This window comes from Serinus canaria, chromosome 14 (genome assembly GCF_022539315.1).
Source record: "Serinus canaria isolate serCan28SL12 chromosome 14, serCan2020, whole genome shotgun sequence".
NCBI lineage: Eukaryota > Metazoa > Chordata > Aves > Passeriformes > Fringillidae > Serinus > Serinus canaria.
In genome coordinates, this window is record NC_066328.1 from 13,725,381 (window position 1) to 13,744,957 (window position 19,577).

Below are 19,577 nucleotides of genomic sequence, written 5' to 3' on the forward strand. Positions count from 1 at the left end.
TCGCGAGAAGCGCGGTCGCTATGGCAACCGCCGGGCCCGCGTCAGGCGCGCGGGAGGGGCCGTGACTCAGCAGCGCCGGAGGGGAGGGGGGGCGGTGGTGACAGCATGGCGCGTCAGCACTCCGCGACACGAGGCCTTCCGCGACAGCGGGGACTTCGGCGACATCAGGGCCTCGCGACATGAGGGCCCCTGCGATCGGGGACCCCTGCGACACCGGGCCCTCCCCGACACGGGTGGCCGCCCCCTCTCGCTGCCCGAATGGCTGCGCTGCACAGCAGAGGTTTAATCCCTTTTGTCCCCTCTGAAGGGGCCTCAGTGTCTGGTGGTCGGCTGATAGCGTGGAATGTGTGCTCTGGTGTCAGGGAATGGGATTTGAATCCCTCAGGGTAATACGTGTTCTGTATTTTCAGAGCTGCAGCAGCGTGTCCCGGAGCTGTTGCAGGCAGAGAATGCATCGGCCGTTCGGTATCCATGAAGGTGATGGAAGCCTGAGTGGAGATCACAGAATTGTAAAATATCCAGAGCTGGAAGGGACCCACAGGGATCATCCAGTCCAGCTCCTGGCCCTGCACAGGAAAAGCCCGAAATCCCACCCTGTGCCTGAGAGAGTTCTCCAAATGCTCCTTGAGCTCTGTCAGGCTCCGTGTCCTGACCACTGCCCTGGGGAGCCACAAATTTGTATGCATTCCCTCCCTGCTTAGGAACACCCAGCTGTGTTGAAATCCCATTCCTCGCAGGAAGCAAAACGCCTGCGGTGCAAGTGAAAGCAAAACACAGACCTGAACTTGACACATTCCCCTCCCAGACCTCAGCTGAGATCACGTCGTGTCCAGCCAGTCCTTCCTTCCTTCCTTCCTTCCTTGACCTTCCCCAGGTCACCCGATCCCAACAGCAAATTTGCCCTCTCCATGGAACAAGGACACTGCATTCCACTGGAATCATTCCGGACTTGAAAAATATTTTGGAACCTTATTATTGTTGTCGTACAGAAACTTTTATTTCCCAGCTCAGTGGTTGCCTAATCCTGTCAGTACCACTTGGAGAACTCCCTCTTTTCCGGTCAGCTTTAACCCCCAAAGTGTTTTTTGAACAGATCTTTGGTGTCTGGTCAGAACACCGAGCCCTTCTTGGTGCAGTGCGTGCTTCTTTGAGGTCCGGAGATTGGCTTTTAAGGGTTCCTGTCACACGGTGCAAGAACTGTCAGAAACGAATGCGTTTTATGCAGAAAATCACCATTTTAACGTGTGTCCCCAGATGTACCCACCACCTCTGCAGGCAGACACGGGCATGGGGAGGGAGTAGGTATCCCAAAGACTGACAGCGAGGGAAACTGAGGCAGGGGAAGGGCAGCGGGGCCGGGGCAGCCTTAAGGCGGGCGGGCGGCGGATCCGCTGCGCTGTCGCAGGGCGCTTGTGCCGCTTTAAGGCGGTGCCGGCGCTCCGGGCTCGGCAGGCACCGGGAAGAGGAACTGGGCTTTGCACTGCCGGGTCGGGGCGAGCTCCGCGCCGGCCCCGCTGTCCCCGCCGCCGCTCCGCTCCGCGCTCGCTGCCGGGGAGGGATGGGGCGGGCAGGGGGAGGACGCGCTGGGGGCCAGGACGGGCCCCTGCATCCCCCCCGCTCCCCCCGGCTGCCCCTCCGCTCCCCCTTGCACCCTCCAGCCGCTCCTTCCTCCTGCTGCAAAGGCATGCGCTCGGCAGGGCTGCCCGCTGCCTTGGTGCGTGCTTGAAATAGAGGCACCCCTCTTTGCTTGGAGACAGCCCTCCCAGCCCTGCTCTGAGCCCCCTATCCCCTGCCCCGAGCTCCCCATCTGCTTCCTCGAGGCCCCATCGCCTGCTCTAAGCCCCATTCCCTTCCTCAAGCTCACCAGTTTTTTTCTCGAGCCCTTATCCCCTTCTCTGAGCCCCCTTCCCCTGCTCCAAGCTCCATCCCCTTCGTCAAGGCCATATCCCCTTCCTCAAGCCCCTTTCCCTTTCCCTGAGCCCCCTACTCTGAGCCCCCATCCCCTTGTTCAAGTCCCCCATCCCTTTCCTTGAGCCCCCATTTGCTGCCCTAAACCTCCATCCCCTGCCCTGACCCTGCTTCCCTGAGCCTCCCCTCCCCAGAGCCCCCTGCCCCAAATCCCCCAAATCCCCCATCCCCAAATCTCTCTCCACAATGATTTTGCTGAGCTGTTTCCTGCACCTGCGGCCCCGGCGGGGCTGCGGCGCCTTGGCCGGGCTGGGCAGGGGGCTCGGCCCCGCAGCGGGGTCCTGCCGGGCTCTGCGGGTGCTGGTGGACATGGACGGGGTGCTGGCCGACTTCGAGGGAGGCTTCCTGAAGAAATTCAGGGCCAGGTACCCCGACAAGCCCTACATTGCCCTGGAGGACCGGAGGGGTTTCTGGGTGTCGGAGCAGTACGGGCGCCTGGGACCCGAGCTGAGTGTGAGTTGTGCTTATCCCGCGTGGGCTTGTCCCCCTCAGGGACCCCCTGACCCCCAGGTCATGGGGACAGTGCTGGGGAGGGCTGTGGGGGCCACCAAAGTGCTCCCACAGGAACACAGGAGGGCTTCCAGCAGTGGGTTTTCCCCAGAAATGTAGGGTTTTTTTGTGCACATCTGTGTCTTTCTTAGAATCCTAGAATGGGTTGGGTTGATAAGGACCTTAAAGACCATCTCATTTCAACCTCTTGTCATGGGGAGGGACATCTTTCACTAGACCAGACTGATATGATGGCCTAGTGGGCTTTTTCTCTGCATGCCTGGATGGAGATAGATGCAAGGAAAGAGGGTATTTCAGAACATCTGTCTTGAAATACCCCAGATTATATAGCTGGGTTTTTCTAGCTTTGATTTGCATTGGTACCATTCCTAGATGGATTATTTAGCTCCTCAAGAGCAATGTGAAGGGTGGGATGCAGCAGAGCAGTTCAGAACAAACCAAGCAATTGATGCTTCATTTGAAGGCTTACTTAAAGTTAAAGCAACCCAAGCCCTTCCATGCCAGAAATTATTATATTCAGTTTAATAATTAAAGCTTAAAAGCAGAAGCTCTCTCAACATTGCAATTTAGCATTCAGCAACAGGCTGACTGCTGTAGAGAGTTGGTTTCTGCCTCTACAAATTTCCCATCCCAGTGGATGTCTGTGGTCTCATCCATGGGTTGGAGTTGCACTGGCTGAAATGTGTTACGGTAAATAAAAGTGTTCCTGTTGTTAGGGGTATAATGGTTACTGGGAAAGGAGTGGGAATAAGGTCCAGAGCTCTTCCATGGGCAAAGTTCTAAACTACTTGATGAGCTGAAGGAATAAAGTGTCCTTCCTGGCTGGGAGTGGTGAGAGGGAAGTGCAGAACATCATTTGTGCAGAAAGCAGCTGCTCAAACCCCTGTTTGGCAGGGGCAAGACATGATAACAATTTTTTTCTTCCTTGATTGTAACTGCTTTGGATGTGTTAAATGAAGTGAGCTTATCTTGTGTCTGCTGTGATCATGTAAAACCACCAAAACCTCGGGCTGAACAAGCAGCAAAACTTGCACTGTCTGACCTCAGGGCAGTCCTGGTTTTCCCCGTGGTTTCAAGGCAGGGCTGAAGTGAGTAGGAGCTGCTCTATGGCTACAGACATGTGGGCCATTCCAGTCTCTGGGACCAGAAAATAGGAACCAAATTGTCCAAAGAGCTGCAGGTCCCAGCTCTGAAAGGGAGGGAGTTCTGCAATGCAGCAAGCACACAGACCTGGAGGGATGGAGAGCCCTGGACAGACAGGGAGATTTTTTATTGGGGTTGAGGGTCTGTCCTGGCCCAGGGTGGGATTCCCAGCCCAGGGGATTTTTCCATCTGCTGGTCAGCATGCTGGTCTCGGTGCCACAAGGAATTTTTCTGGCTCTGGGAGTGGAGTGGGTCTTTTCCTCAAGCTGAGCTTAGTTCTCCCCTCCTCAAGCTTGACTGCAAAATGCTTTTTGACATAATTGGAAGCGGGATAGCTGTGGAAGTGCTGCTGTGAGAAAACACTTCAGTGCAGTTTGCAGTGCTCTGCTGCACAAGGCTGCATTTCTCAGGGGTCTCTTGTGCAACTATGGACAATATCTAAAAATTAAAATACCGTTACTGCTCAGTCTGAGGCAGAGCAACTAGAGTTTGAATGTTTGCATGGCAAACATGCATTCCGTGGCAAACTTTCAGGCTGGTTGTTCTTGCCATGGAGCCTGGAGGCATTTTTGCATCTGCAGCTCCTCAGGTGCACCACAGGTCTGGGGCTGGGCTGCTTCTGCTTCTTCCCAGCTCTCCTCCCCAAGGACACAGTGTTTGTGCAAAATAATTGCTTTCCTTGGCACCTGACAAGCTGTTAACCTGTTTGAGGCAGTGCAGGGGCTGCTGTTCCTTAGAGCTATGCTGGACCCATTGCAGGCAGCCCCTGGACTCTGCCCTCACCCCAAGATTTTGCTCCTTGTGATCTCCTCTCTGTCCTCCCTGTGCCGTGCCAGTGCACCCAGGCTGCTGTCCTGGATGTTGTGTTTCAAATCCTTGCCTGGAGATGCTCTATTTGCCTGCTAGACCTTGTCCAGGCTTCCCTGAGGAGGAGCATCTGCATTCATCCTGACACGTGGTTCCTCCTGTAATGTTCCTTCTCCTGGGAGAGCAGCCTGGCTGCTATTTTAAGTGATCTCATGGAGACAAATAGGCCAGACATCACCTGTGCCTGAACAGCACCATGGTGGAGCAGGGCCACCAGGCCATGTCAGCTGAATCCACGTGGATCTGTCCCTTTGGATGGGTTTGGTTTGGATAATCTCTGGTGTTTGGCCTTACAGGAAGGTGCAGCTCCCTCTGTGTGTGGGGCTGCAGAGGCAAAACCAACACAACCCTGTTTTTTTGTTCCATCTCCAATGTGGAGAATTGTATGGGGTGGGTGCAGGTTGGTGGGTAGGGAGCAGAAGCACCCATAGAGGCAGAGGGAGTGAGCAGGAGAGACTGGAGCTGGTGCTCCCACTGTTCTCCCTGTCCCATCCTCTGTCCTAGCAAAGGGTGAGCAGAATGCATATGCAGGAAAAATTGCAAGAAGTGCAGTAATTGCTTGCTTTCCCCTCACAGGAGAAAGCCATCAGCATCTGGGAATCCAAGAACTTCTTCATCGAGTTGGACCCACTCCCTGGGGCTGTGGAAGCTGTGAAGCAAATGGCAAATTTGGCAGAGTGAGTATGAACCTGTGTGTGGGGATGGACAGAGGAGCAGCTGCATCTTCACTTCCACTTCTTGGTAGAAGTGCTGCTACAACAACAGCATTAAAAATAAATATCTCCCAGCCATCAGGGAAGGGAGGGGAGAGAGGGCTTTGACTCCTGAAGCAGTCACCTAGAACATCAACCATGTGCAGCCTCTTTCCTTCAGCTCTCTGCTCCAGCAAAGGTTGTGAAAAGGGGAATATGATTGTGCTGTGGGATTCTGTGAGATGGGGGATTAATGCCTTAAATCTGTTTGATCTGTGTGTGATGAGGGGTTGGCTTTGGACTGCTGCCTGCTCTGGCCCAGAATGACACTCTGCCCCTGTTTTTCTCCTCGTGGCAGCACTGATGTGTTCATCTGCACGAGCCCAATCAAGAAGTACCGGTACTGCCCTTATGAGAAGGTGAGCAAGCCCCAGTCTCAACTCCCCCTCCCATCCACACTGCCCAGTGAAAGGTGTCTGACCCCTGCACGCCTCTGGCTGTAAAATTTACCTGTTCCATCCATTTGCATGCAATGAGGCTCTTGGTCTTAGCCTTTCATCATGACATCAAAAGCTGCTTGGCTTTCAAACAACTTTTACTCCAGCAGCATCCAAATCCATCCCACTAATGAACTTATTAAAAGAGATATCCTCCCTGTGTGGAGGCCAGGGCTGCTTCCACTCCACCAAGCACCCCCTGCCCCATCCATCATCCTTCCTTGAGCTCACCAGCCATCTCTTGCCTTCCAGTATGCCTGGGTGGAGAAGCACTTTGGCCCTGAATTTCTTGAGCAGATTGTTTTGACACGAGATAAGACGGTGGTTTCTGCTGATCTGCTTATAGATGACAGACCTGATATAACAGGTGAGGGGTGAGGGTGAAGCACTGACTGGAGGCAGCCAGGGATGGGTGTTGGTCTTTCTGTGCTGTTTGGCTTTTGTAACTTTGGGCTCTTCATGTTGGAGTACAATCAACTTCAGTGTCTCACGGAGTTGTCCAGACCACTGACCTTCCTTCCCTTGCAGGGGCAGAGCAGAACCCCACCTGGGAGCACGTGCTCTTCACTGCCTGCCACAACAAGCACCTGCAGCTGAAGCCCCCCAGCCGCCGGCTGCACTCCTGGGCTGATGACTGGAAAGCCATTCTGGACAGCAAACGCCTCCCACCCGGCCAGGCCACCTAAACACCAGCCCTCACGGTCACCTGGGGCTGCAGCCACCTCCCTGTGTCCCTGTGGAGTCCTGCTGAAAGCCAGAACCATGGATGGACAGACAGACAGACAGACGCTGTCCCTGCTGCACAGAGAGAGGCCATTGGTCCCCGCTGCTGTGTGTCCCCAGGCTGTCCAGGATCCCACTGCCCTCCTGGCCCAAGGACTTGCTGGCTGCAGCAGTAAAATTCCCCACAGGCAGAGGTGGTAGCCAGGGCTTGGTGGGATTTGCCACCCTGCACCCCGTGCTCACACCTTTGCTTTGCCTCTCTGCTCTCCTGTGGACCCCCATCAATGAAAGGACATGAACTTGAAGCTACATAACCAACAAATAATGTAATTCAGCAGTGGCAGCCAGACCCCTCCTGTACCAGGAGCTGGAGGGGTTCTGGACTTGGTGCTTTGGAACCTGTGCCTTCCCTGGGTGCTGCATGGCCAGGGATGGGGCCTGTGTTGACTTGGGGCTTGCCCTGTTTCTTGGGATGGGGGGAGTTTACGAAGTCAGCATGGTTGGCCCAGGGCAGTAGGACTTACATACCACAAGTATCTTTTTTTTCCTTTCTTTTTTTTTTTTTTTTTCATTTTTCTTTCCTGTTTAAACCACTGTGTGCTTCTCTGGGTAGTGGGTTTGGTTTGGAGGGGTCTATTTAGAATGTACAGCTGCCTGAGGTGCAGCTCCCTGGCCAAGAGCTGGCTGAAGTGGTTGCAGGCTGGGAACTGGGACAGTGTGGGAGCACCGTGGGCAGCTGCTGCAGCTGCTGAACATCAGGAACCCCCTGGCTCCACCAGCCCTCCACCAGCTGTTAGCCCCTCTGTGCAGCCAGGGTGACCTCATGGGGTCCAAGCTGGTTTTTTCTGATGGTACCATGTAAATATGAGCTGCCTGGGCTCTCCAGAGCCTTCTCCCTGCTTATTGAGCCAAAATGAGCTGGCACATCTCTCCAGCAGCTGCCCAAACCTCTCATGTTCCCTCGAGGCTGGGGCAGACCCGAGGGATGTGGCTCTGGGGTCAGCAGGACTTTTCCCCATGGTGAGATGTGATGCCAGAGATAAATACACCACACCAAATATACTTGAAAGCAGAGCTAGAGTTTCTCATGCCTGAGGCTCCAGCTCCATGCACAGAGATCCTGAGCTGGTAGCTGCACTGTTTGCTCCCACACTCGGGACCAGGAGGTGACTCCATCGCCGTTCGTCCTTCAAGCCTGTCTGTGTCCAGCTGAGATAGACAGAGCTTTTGGTTTTGAATGTACATCTATAAACCCGAGGCCAATGAGGAGCACTGCAATAAACACTGGGTTGTTTGGCATCCAGCTGCCTAGAAATGGAGTTTGAGGTTTGCAGTTTCCCAGCCATGGCTCTGGGAAAAGGGGCGGGGGGACGCAAGTTTCCCCTCCAGGTTTGGGAATGTCCCCTTGTCCAGAAAACCTGGAAGCAGCCCTGCTGCCCTGGCAGTGCCATCACCCTGTTAGACACAGTTCTGTGGGCAGAAATAAAGCCAAATGCAGGGTAGAGTTCATCTTCCTAAAGATCTTTTCCAATAAATAAAGCTGTGAAGTGTGTGTCCTGTTGGGCCACAGAGCAGAAGCTATAAAAGGGGCTGGGACTGCCATGGGCTGCCTCTCCCTGGAATTTTATGCCTTATCCATCACTGCTGGCTGTTCCACATCCACACACTCCTGTGAGGTGTCTGTGGACTCCCCTGCCTGCTGTGGGCTGTGCCATGAGAATCCCTGTGAATGACCAGAACCTGCACGCTGTGAGCAGTGCCATATCCCAGCTGGACACACGGGACCAGAGCCAGGGAGGGAGGACTGTGGGACCATCCCAGCAGGGCTGGGAAAATCAGCATCACAGGGCAGAACCCAATTGTGTGCTCCTTGTACTGGTGTGGCTCTAGGATGGGGCACTATGGGTTACCAGGGTCACATCTGTAGAACTGCTGGAGCTGGGACACCAAGGGACTCCTGGCCAGCATGGGGACGAGGTGATTCAGCTGCCAGCTCAAACAGAACTGGGTGTGCACCTCCCCATGATGCTGCTGTGGGGCCCATAAGGCTGTTCCAGGCTGGTTTAGCAACGAGCATCTCTCTGCCCTTCCAGCTGCTCTTTGGGGCTTCTTGGCAGCAAGTGTTGGGCCACAGCTCCTCCTCCAGCCCCACTGCCCTGCACTGGAGGTCCCAGCTCCCCAGAGGAGACCCTATCCTTCCCTGGCCCAGGGATGGGGGCAGAGGGTTTGATATCAGCTCTGCCTGAGCGGGGGCTGCTGGATGGTGGCACTGGCACCAGGGTCATGTTTCCAGTACAAGATGGGGCAAGCTGGAGGGGCTGCATCCTGATGGAGCATGGTGAACTCCTGGTCTGCAGCTGTGGCTGTTCTTCCACACTCTCCCACGTGGCTTTTTTTCCCTTGAAAAGCTTCAGGTTGCAGATATCACATAAATTCCAGGTGATAAGCAGTTTCCAAAGCAGGCAGAGGAAGAGAGGAGATGGTACACCGGGCACAGGGCAGTGCTCAGGTGCTGGTGGGAGCCTTTGCACCCTTCCCATGGGCAAGAGGTGCTGGACAAATGTGCAAACACTCACCCCCCTCAGGGGAATCCCCCCTGAGAGCTTCCCACTTGTCCCCAGTCCGAGCTGGCCCAAGGCAGCAGGCCCTGGCAGGGTGGGAACAAGCGATGCTCGCCCCTGGGTCCTGGAAGCAGTCGCCAGTGGGTGCTCATTAGCTCGGGTGCTCATTAGCTCATGTTGGCCACTGCCCAAATAACTCGGAGCAGTGTGAAATCCCAGCGGAGAGGAGAGCCAGGAACGCAGGGGCCAGCCGGGGCCAGCCCTGACGCAAGGGCAGCGGGTGGTGTGGGATAAAGCCAGGGCAGGGGACAGGGCTGGAGGGAGGATGAGTCACCCAAATACGCAGGAGGGGAAGGAAGAAGGAAGCGATGGAGCAGCTGGAGGCAGCTGGATGGGCTTTGCTCTGCCACCGTGCCCAGTTTCAGGAGAGGAGCAGGATGGTGCCCCAGGGGCACTGCTGGGGCCAGGCTTTGGAGGGTAGCGGTGCCAAGGCAGTGCGGGCAGGACATCCGTGTGGATGAGATGTGGATGGAAGAGGAATATCCACTAGAGGGGACTGTGTGATCGCGTGTGGAGCTGCCAGCCTGCGCTCAGCACCATGTGCCAGTCCTCCTTCCAGCCCTCTCGGTTATCCCAGCCCAGGCTCCAATGCGTCCCTCCCGCTGGGCACTGCAGCCCGGAGGCACCGATTACCGGCACCGGGTGATGCTCCAGGGGCACCGAGGGGCAGCCGCAGGCACTAGGAAAATCAGAGAATCATGGAATGGTTTGGGCTGGAAGGGATCTTCAAAACCATCTCATTGCAACCTGTGGGCAGGGACACCTTCCACTATCCCAAGTTGCTCCAAGCACCATCCAGCCTGGCCTTGAACACTTCCAGGGATGGGGAATGTTCTGGGGTGGCCTCCATCAGCTGCTGAGCCTCCTCCCAGCCACTTGCTCTCTCTCAGCTGGATGGGGCAGAGAATGGGATGGGCAAAAACACAAATGACTTGTGGGTTAGAAGACGAGCTAGACATCTATAGGGTCCATATAGAAAATATCCCTGGAAAAATCACAGGCTGAAGGCCCCTGAGAACCCAGGGCATCCCTCCTGTCCCTGCTCAGCTCTGCCCCTGCTTCCTCCTGGGACCCCACAGCTCTCCCAGGGCTGAGATTGCTCATCCTGCTCCGAAAGCCTGAAATCCCCCAAGGAGCTGGAACATGACTATGCCTTTTCCTTTTGCTCACTCTGAAGCCAGAGCCTGTTTTGGGGAGCAGAGTGGGGGCAGATCTGCCGGTGGGCAGGACAGGGGGACTGGGATGGTTCCTGGTGGGTTTTGCTGGCCCTTCCACTCTCCCACAGCACCATGATATTATTTCCCTCCAGGTTGGATTAATGGGGTTTGCTTCTCAATTTGTGCACAGGGACTTGAGTAATGCACTCCCCAGAGAGAAATCAACTTCCCTTGCCCCAGCAGTGCTGGGGAGGCCAGACCAGAGCCAACATGATAGGCTGCACTGGCTTTCTCCTGTCCTTCAAGGCTCCACACACATTAAGCCCGTCCTCCTGGCAAAAATCTTGCAAAATGTTTATTTGTGACTATGTTAACAAACATGCCTGGGGAACATGTTGTATTCAGACGTGAGCATGCCACCTTCTCCCTGCCTCCCTGGGGCCAGGGCTCAGAGCTGCCAAAATCCAGCTGACGCTGCACTCGGAGCACCGCCGGGATCGAGCACGAGGCCACCTCGCCTGCTGTTCCCACCAACCACCAAACCTGCCAGCAACATCCCACCAGTGCCTTTTTCCTGGAGGCTCCCAGCTCATGGCTTTTTCCTGGAGGTCCCCAGCTCATGGATGCAGCTGGGGGAAGGGTCTGACCTTGTAGAACCCTGGTGTCCTGCAGCCAGAGGGACGTGGACACGAGGGCTCCAGGGATCCTGTCCAGCTCTGTAAACAGCCGTCATAGGGGAGGGCACTGCTGTCAGGCCACACCGTGGGCACAGACCTCACTGGAGCTGAGCTTGCACACCCCACACCACACTGAGCTCACCCCTGTCCCTCACCTGTCCACTCCTCCTCAGCTGCTGGGTGCCAGCAATGATCCTGGGATGGAGAAGGTGCCCTGGAGAAACAGTGCTGCTCTTCTCCCAGAACACACTCACCCTGAACACACACTATTTTAAACTCTAACTTCCCAGATTTGGGGTGAACTTGTGTCTGGGTTCAATACTCCATGCACCTGAATCTGCTTTCAGCATCTCCAGGTAACCAGGGCTGGAGCTGGGTCTGTTTTCCTGAGATCCAGGGGAGGGAGATGAACAGTAATTATTGAAGGGCTGTAGTGAGGTGCTGGGTGAGAGCACTTGAGGGTCTATGGAGCTATAATCAAGCCTGTGAGCCCCTGTGTGCCCATGGCATTTTTCTTTCATGCCATCCCAGTGGGAGCCTCAGCTGGGCAGCACCTGCCTTCACATCCCTCTGGTGAGTCACCCAACAGCTCCTGGGGATGGCTTCAAAACACCAGAGGGCTCAGGGAAACTCCCAGAAGTGCTGGGAGATGCACTGGCAGGAGCTATGGAGGCTGGGAGTTGGCTTCTGTTTAGTAAAAGTGTGGGAAGAGGGCCCTGTTGTGGGTGCCAGGGGACGTGTGAGGATGAGGAGTAGCTCCTGCTGCATGGGCTGAGCCCTTCCCAGGAGAAGGGATGGGAAATGCAGGGACTTGGTGCTGCAAAGCCCCTAACACCACACTGCTGCCACCCAGGCAAGGCTCAGTGCTGCCACCAGGGCTGGAACTGGATGGTCTTTCAGGTTCCAACCCAGATCATTTGTGATCCCACTGCTGAAGGCACCCTCCAGGTGTGGACAGCAGCCAGTCCCAGCTCTCAGCCAGCTCCCCACCTGGGTGGGACTGGGATTCCTGGTGCCTGTGTTACCCTTTCTGTGCCCACCTGCACGAGGCTTTTGGCCAGCTGGGAACTCCCTGGATCAATGCCCCAGCCCTGTTTCCTTCCCCTCCCAGTCACAGCCATGCCAGGGAATGACTCCATGAGCCTAGAGGCACAATCTCTGAAGCTTTCCAGGTGTTACCACCCCTCCTCTTGCAGGCATCTCCTTTGCTCTCAGTCCCAGACCCTCTGGCTCTCACAGCCTCTGGAAAAGCAAATTCATGCCTTGGGTGCCTGTTTTAGAACAGATTTTCCTTTTCCAGTCTAGCAGAGTGGTCTCACAGCTGTGCTTCCTGCTCATGCATCTTGTGCACATCCTCTTTTATCCCAGGGAAAATGCTCCTGGGTGGCTCCTGGGGACAGGCACTGGTGACAGTGGCAGCCTCAGCCACCCTCAGGGATGTTTTGGGACTGATTCCCTGCCCTAGGGACAGTTTATTCTCTGCAGGACATACCAGTCTGCAGGGAAATGTCTGACTATCAACATCACTGGCATCTCCTCACTCCAAAATTGATCTCTGGGTTACCCACAACCATTCAGATTATGAAAATGGAGGCACAGAATATGTTCTAGATCCTTCCTGTATAGTGGGGTTGGGACTGCCCACACCTAAGGGATACAGGAAAATAGGGAGCTGAGTGTCCCACCCTGCCCAGCGTGGGCAGAGCCCAGCTTTGTCAGGGGAATTCATAAAAAGAGACCACAAAAAAAGGGCAAAGCTTCATTTCTATTCCTCCTGGTGTGACCACAGGGCAGGCCCCCCCATGGGCAGGGCTTTTGACAGTGTTTTGTAGCAAAAAGGGTTTCAAAAGTGCCCAGACCTTTAGGGCTGTATGTTCCCAAGAAGCCATAAACCCTCCTGCACCTGTGCCCCCAAATCTGCAGCACTGCAGCCCCAGCCATGACCCAGAGCCCACCCAGCCCTAGGGACCCTGCTGTTTTCCACCCTGTCCTGCTTTCAGTGTGCTTGTGGAACATGTCAAACGTGCCTGGAGGAGTGTTTCTGGCCCAGCACCTGCTTTCCCCACGCAGCATTGTTTCCCCAAAGCCCAGGAGAGCAGCAGCAGCTCCACACAGTCTGACTCCAGCCGGCTCTGTCCTGCTCTGAGGTGGTTGTTTCATCCCAAACTAGCTGATTCTTGCTGCTTTTTTTATTCTTGCATTCGAAGGAGGAAGGGGAGAACAAAACAGCCCTTGGGGTGAAGTTACCTCCTTAATTAACAAGGCTGAGAGCTTTGCAGAGATTGTGCAGAAGGAGAGAAAAATAAGGAAAACTGGGCAAAACCAGAAAGGCTTGGGTTCAGTTGTCAGACCAATTAACCTAGATCCACACTCTCCCCCTGGATGAATTGCTCGTTACTACGTAATTGCTCAGGCCCAGCTCCTGATTGAGAGAAATTAAAATCAGACACTTAACAAGGCAACCTGGTGTGGAGATGGGATGCAGGAGCTGCCTGGGGATGCCATTCACAAGACAAAACTGAGAGAGAGCCCAAGCTTGGAGCATCTTGCTGAAATCAGCATTATCTGCACCATTTGCACCATCCTGGATTCAAAACATGGCTGGGCTGGGGGATAATTTGAAAAGGCCCTGGGAGATGGTGAGAGGAGGAAAGCCCTGATTTAGCCAAGCATTTCAGCTTCTGCATAATTGTAATGTAGCTGCAGGTCCAGCTCAGCTCAGTGCAGGATTTAGATGAAATATGAGGCGTGCTCAGTCAGGGACAAAGTGATTCAGGAGCTCTTTTGTCTAATGAAAAAATAAAATTATTTGCAAATCCTTCTTGTCTCTGAGTTAGGACCCATCTGCCCAGAGAAGAGGGAAAATTCCACCATTATAGACTTTTAAATATATACCTAGTGAAAAAAAAAAAGCCACTAATCCTGATAAATCAGCCTAGGAAAAGCAGCCTGTGCTGTAGCTGAGCACGTTCTTCCATGTGTAGGGCTGATGAGTTCACGTGCAGTGGGAAATTTAGACACAGTGTTTGGGAAAGCTCAGTGGTTTCAATATTAGCTTAAGAGTAGGCAAACATGTTTTCCTGCTGCTGAAGGAGAAGGGGATCTCCTTGTGGGAGCATTGGCCTTTTCCATCCCCTGTGGTTCCATCTGCCTCTTTTCCTGCCTAGGAATTATCTGTGGAGCAAGGGAGGGCTGCAAAAAAGCCCCAGGCATGGCTGCACCCCCAGCAGCACTGCACTGCTGTGCTGAGGTGTGAGCACAGCTCTGCTTCCAGCTGCTCACCCTCCTGCAATATCTACTTTTCCCCCAGGAATTTTTGGGGTGCTCTTCCTGTGTCTGGCTTGTGCTGGGCTTCAACCAAGCCCCAAGCACCGACCCCCATCTTTGGCCAAACCCTGCTGCAGTCTGCTTGTTGTGCAATAATCCTTAAAGAAAAAAAAGCCCTAGATCCCCCAATTTCAGCAGTTTGAGCTTATCCTGGTGTTTGGTGCCTGCAGTCTCAGCCACACATGTCCCTGGAGCCAGGACAGATACCCCAAAGGGCTTTAATCCCATCTGCTTAATTTTTTATTAATGAACCAGCTGTCCCAACAAGTCATAAAATCTACCACAGGCTGGGCAGCAAAGGATGAGAATAGCCCAAACCAACTCTACATCTCCAACTGGAAAACCCCAAAGACACCAGCAACACGTGTCTGAAGGAAAACCACAGGTGCTCTGGCTACACCACGTGTATTTATTGACACAGAAAACAGCCACTGTGTGTTTTCCACCTCCAGGCTCAGCCCACAGCCACCAACACCCTTCAAACATCCCTTGGTGGCATCCAGGAGAGTCTGAATGGTCCCTCCACTCCTGGGCAGTTTGATCTGAGGCTGAAATGGGCTCAGGATTTTCCTATGAAGGCACTGGGATTAAATTAAAGAGGATTTAAGCAGATGGTCGGTTCTCTGCCCATGGTAGTTGGCAAAATGGGAACCATATCACTGAATTGTCTGCCTGCACTAATTAATGTTTGTACAGAGCTCTGCGCTGCAAACCGCTGCCGACGTGCTAACTGCTATCATTAGTATTATTACTAAGCTGTTTATGCCTGTTCCAGTGCTTTCTCTCCTCATCCCCAAGGGCTTTGCCTCTTTCCTGTGCAGATGTATGGGGAGAGGAATCAGCCCTCTCAGGCTGTGGCTGGCTCTACCCCAGGCCCAGATCCCTGGTTTGTTGGTAAAACCCTCTGGCTGTGCCCACAGTTCCATGGTGAGAGCAGGAGGAGGTTGTGCCCAGAGATGGGGTTTAGCATCATCCTGCCCAGCCCTGGGTGAGGTGGTTGTTTCAATGCCCCTCCTGATTGCAAAATGGACTGGATGTTGCTTCCCTGCCTCCTTCATGTTCCCACAGGGAAAAGCTTTTCTGTGCTCTTAGGGGCTCTTCGCATCCTTCTCTGTCACTGCATGGCAAAGGGTTTTGTAGGGGAAGGGAGGGATCACTCATCCTTCCTAATGACCTGAGAGGAGACTGAGGAGCAGAGGAGTGCAGTGATGGATGAGCTCAGCCATGTTCCATGACAAGCCCTTGTCCCTGTGCAGTAACTGAGCAGTGACGTCTGCTGCCACGGGCAGAAGGGACGCTGCAGTCCATCCTGCAAGGCAGTGTTCTGCAAGGCTGAAGCATGGCTTCTCCCTTTCCTGCCCAGTGAAGCTTTTAGCAGAGATGCAACTCACCAGAAACCAGAGATGCTGCCTCTGGAAAGCAGTGAAAGGACAACCATCTGCTCACTGGTGCACAGAGCAGCAAACTCCCCCCACAGACACACCAACCTCAGAGGTCAAGATCATGGAATCATGGAATGGCCTGGGTTGGAAGGGACCTTGAAGGTCATGGGGTTCTAGTCCCCTTCCACGGGAGGGGCACCTTCCACTATCCCAGGTGGCTCCAAGCCCTGTCCAACCTGGTCTTGGACACTCCCAGGGATGAAGCAGCCACAGCTTCTCTGGGCTGTTCCAGTTCCAGTCCCTCACCACCCCAGGCACAGATCTTTGACCTGATCAATGTTTCCAAGACCTTGCTTGGGAATCCTTTGCTCATTAAACCCAACCAGGCAGAACATTCCTAACCATCCCCACTGGCATCTTTCAGATACCAGAGGGTTTTTTGTGACTTGGTTGGGAAAGAAACTGCCCAAACCAAGAAACTGGGGCAGTCCCTGAGAGGAACCAAATGAAATACAGAATGCAGGGAGCCAGGTATCCAACTTGCTACAGGGACATGACAGGCAGCATTCCCAACTTTGCTCCCTCAGGGTGAGGAAGGCATCCTCACTGCCCAAACAGTGAGGTGACTTGGCTGAGGAGTGATGGGATGCCTCCAATGGGAAGTTTAGGGCATGAATCATCCTTATTTTTCCCCCACAGCAAATTCATGAGATGAAATGAGATTCAGAAAGTTGGATGTAGGATGTAGGCAGAGCAGACAGCTCCTGGAGTGAGAACAGGGATTACTCCAGCCAGGACAGGCTCCACTCTTGCCCTGAGACAGGCTGCATTCACTTTGCAGAGGTTGTTTAGCCCAAACAAAGAATTGCAGAGAAAAACAGCTCCAGCAAGCAGGCGATCAACATTTTCTGCGTGGTTTGAATTATCCATGACTTTTGACCCAAGATTAAATCTAGTGTGTAACTGGTGGTTATATATTGAGTCATATGAGCAGCCTAATCACAGAAACCCCATGTTCTCCAAACAGCCGGAGCCCCGTCGGGGCCGACTGCGAGCCGCTCACGTTTCCCAGCCAAAGCACCCTGCAGCTTTTGCATCATCCTTTTAATTCAACACTTACAAAGCATTTTTTTCATCCCACCGGTATCTCAAGCCCAGAACAAAACAAATCCAGCCACGCCATGAGTGGCCAGCCCGAGGAAACCAGATTTCCCAGGAAGTTTGGCCTCCGGGCGGCTGCTCCGGTGTCTGGTGGAGGGCTGGGCTCACGCTGCAGCATTTTTCTCAGCAGGGGCTGTCTCGCCTCTCTACCCTCCATCAGCAATTCTCCTGATGCGCATAGAAATTGCCTTTTGACTTCTACCTCCAGTGTAATTTGGGTGAAAATGAGCACAGGAGTTGGAAATTGTTAGTGGGGGGTATGTGGCGCCTTTGAGATCCACTGTGAACGCACCAGGGCTTGGCACAGCATGGCCCTGGCTCTCTCCAAACTAACTTTTAGCTGTTTGCACCTGCCTTTCCTCTCCTTAGGGCTGTGGGAGGCTGAACTGCTTCACCCTTCCCAGAGAGCCTGGCTAAGAGCCGTGAAAGGCTGTTATCAGCCACAGGGATCGGTATCACTCCTGCCAGTACAACCCCTGCGGGCTCACGGGTATTTCCCAGAGCCTGTGGCTGGGACGGGGCTGGCACAGCCCTTGTGTGCTGGAACTGTTTGCCATTCCTCTGCCCAGCCAGGCTGGGCAGCAAGGCCAGCCCTGGGGAGGACCCAAAATGGGGATGATCCAGGGTCTGCCAAAACTCTGGTGAGTGGGGAGTGTGTTGGAAGACACTTGCATTGTGCAGGGGGTTCCCATGAGCTCACACACACTGGGCTGGCAGAGGGGACCTCGCAGGAGCAGGGCAGAGAGGGCAGTGAGGGATGCATGAGGGTCATGGAGGGAGTAGGGTGAGGCTCATAGCCTCAGATCCATGCTCAGGGCTGGGGGAGAGACACACAGCTTTTTGCAGCAAAGATAAACAAAGGCTAAATCCTCTCTTTCCCCTTGCAATAACTCACTGGCTGGTGGCAACCCAGCAGGAAGAGCGTGACCTCAGCATGGGCTGGTTGTCAGTCTGGTATGGAGCTGCATTTCATCACCAAAGGCTCTCTGCCTGGAAGGCCAGCCACTGTCTCAAATTGTCCCAGGAGGGATGCTGGTAATGCTGTCCCAGGTTTAGAAGGGAGACAGCTCCAACCTGACAGCCCCAGAACCCACCTGGGGTCCCCAGAGGAAAGGGATCCCCAGCATTCCCTCAGGCAGTGCTGGCTTCAGTGTGACCCCTCACGTCCCACCACTTCAGTGTTCCCCAGCTCATGGCAGACCCCAAATCTGCACACCTGATCCCACTGCAGGGACCTCTCTGTGTCCCTTCATGTTGATCCCACCCCCCACGAGAATGCTCAGCTTCTTGCTGGTCTGAACTGGTGCAGGCATCAGTGCTGGGCTTTCACCTGCTCTTGGTCGAGGTAGTTCTGCATCGCTTTGCAGTGAAAATAAAGAAACAGCTCGAGGGGAAAAATTCCTGGTTAGTAAACAGAGCTGGGCAACCACAGACCTCTCACCCAGGAGGGGAGGAGGAGGGCAGAGACAGGCTGGGAGAACCCAGGGTTGGATTTCAACACTCTGCAGAAGACAAGATGCTGTATTGAATGTATTTAATTGTCTGGGTTGCAGCCCTGCATGGATAAGGAGGAGCTGGATGGGAAGGGAGCAGTGACAGTTGAGGAATGAGAAGTGGCTGGGATTTGGAGTTGGCACTCGGGGCTGGCTTTGCCCTCTCCCCTCCCTGCCTCCCTGCAGAGGAGGGTGGTGGTGTAAGGAGAAGAGATGCCTGGGGGCAAGGGGTGTCCCAGATCCCAGTTACTCAGGAGCCCTGTATTTCCACAGCTCCTCTGCTTTGTGTCATTGCTGAGCAACTTCCCCAAGTCCAACACCACATCTGCTGCCACTCCGCATGACTTGCTTTGTCTTTGGGTCACCTGGTGTACCCCGTGGCAGTGCCAGCTCCTACCGTGTCCCTCCTGGATGTGGCAGATGAGCAAACTTCTGAACTAGAGCCAAAGATTTGCATTTTAAATTCTCATGTCTGGTTTTTTCCACAAGGGGAACGGGTGACTGAACACATGCACACTGTCACCCGTCCTGTGGATGCCACCACTGTCCTCAGGGGACACTTCTCTGACCTCAGAGCTTTGTCCTGCATGGCCAGGTAAGGTCAAGCTGGACTAATGCCGGGGCTCCTTTGGTGCTGGCTGTGACAGCTCTGTCCCGCTCCACCTCCACCATAAATCATGGCAGGCTATAAATCCCTGCCAGCACTCAGGGATCTGTCCCTGGGGAGGGCAGCGGTTCAGCCCTGAGGCAGCAAAAACAAGGATCATGTTTTTCACAGGGACAATATCACCCAGAGGCACAAACAAGACCCTGGAGCAGAGGGTGCTGGCACTGCAGCACCTCGGGGCGGCTCCGATCCAGCCGGACCCGTGCAGGGACAACTCGGGGCACAAACCTTTGGCAGGGCACATGCTCCCAGCTGAATTTGGTCCCTGACCTGACTTCTGCATGAATCCTCATGTCAGCACAAGGAAAAGGAACTGAGCAGGGCAATGGGGACACAGGGCAGGAATATGTTGTGTTTGGGGGTTCAGGGAAATGCTGGGTATTCCTGCCCTGCAGAGGGACTGTGGCCAAAGGGGACAGGGATGGAGCTGCCTTGGGTGCCCCTGTTCCTTCCCTAGCCCCTTTCCCAGCTCTGTGCTTTACAAACCCCAATATTCCCAGCCCCATAGCAGCTCCTGGCCTGTGGGGACCTGTCTTCACTCAGCCTTGGTTGGGTTCAGCCAGGAGAAGAATTTGGGGAGATTTTGGACCGAGCACTAGAGAACACACAAACAGCCTCACCCTGGCTTTCCACGGTACAGGCAGTTGAGATCAGGTTTAGTTTTCCTAGTAAACTCCTGAGGTCCCCACAGC

At 54.4% G+C, this 19,577-nt stretch overlaps 1 protein-coding gene across 1 annotated transcript; it reads left to right on the forward strand.

Annotated features, from left to right (window-relative positions):
• The first annotated feature begins 89 nt into the window (after nucleotides 1–89).
• Nucleotides 90–7,703, forward strand: NT5M (5',3'-nucleotidase, mitochondrial). Its single transcript, XM_050980344.1, has 6 exons — nucleotides 90–280; nucleotides 411–2,421; nucleotides 5,065–5,165; nucleotides 5,539–5,599; nucleotides 5,930–6,044; nucleotides 6,206–7,703. The coding sequence occupies exons 2-6, from the start codon at nucleotides 2,155–2,157 to the stop codon at nucleotides 6,361–6,363; spliced, it is 702 nt and encodes a 233-aa protein (XP_050836301.1). The 5' UTR covers nucleotides 90–280; nucleotides 411–2,154; the 3' UTR covers nucleotides 6,364–7,703.
• Nucleotides 7,704–19,577: the final 11,874 nt, after the last annotated feature.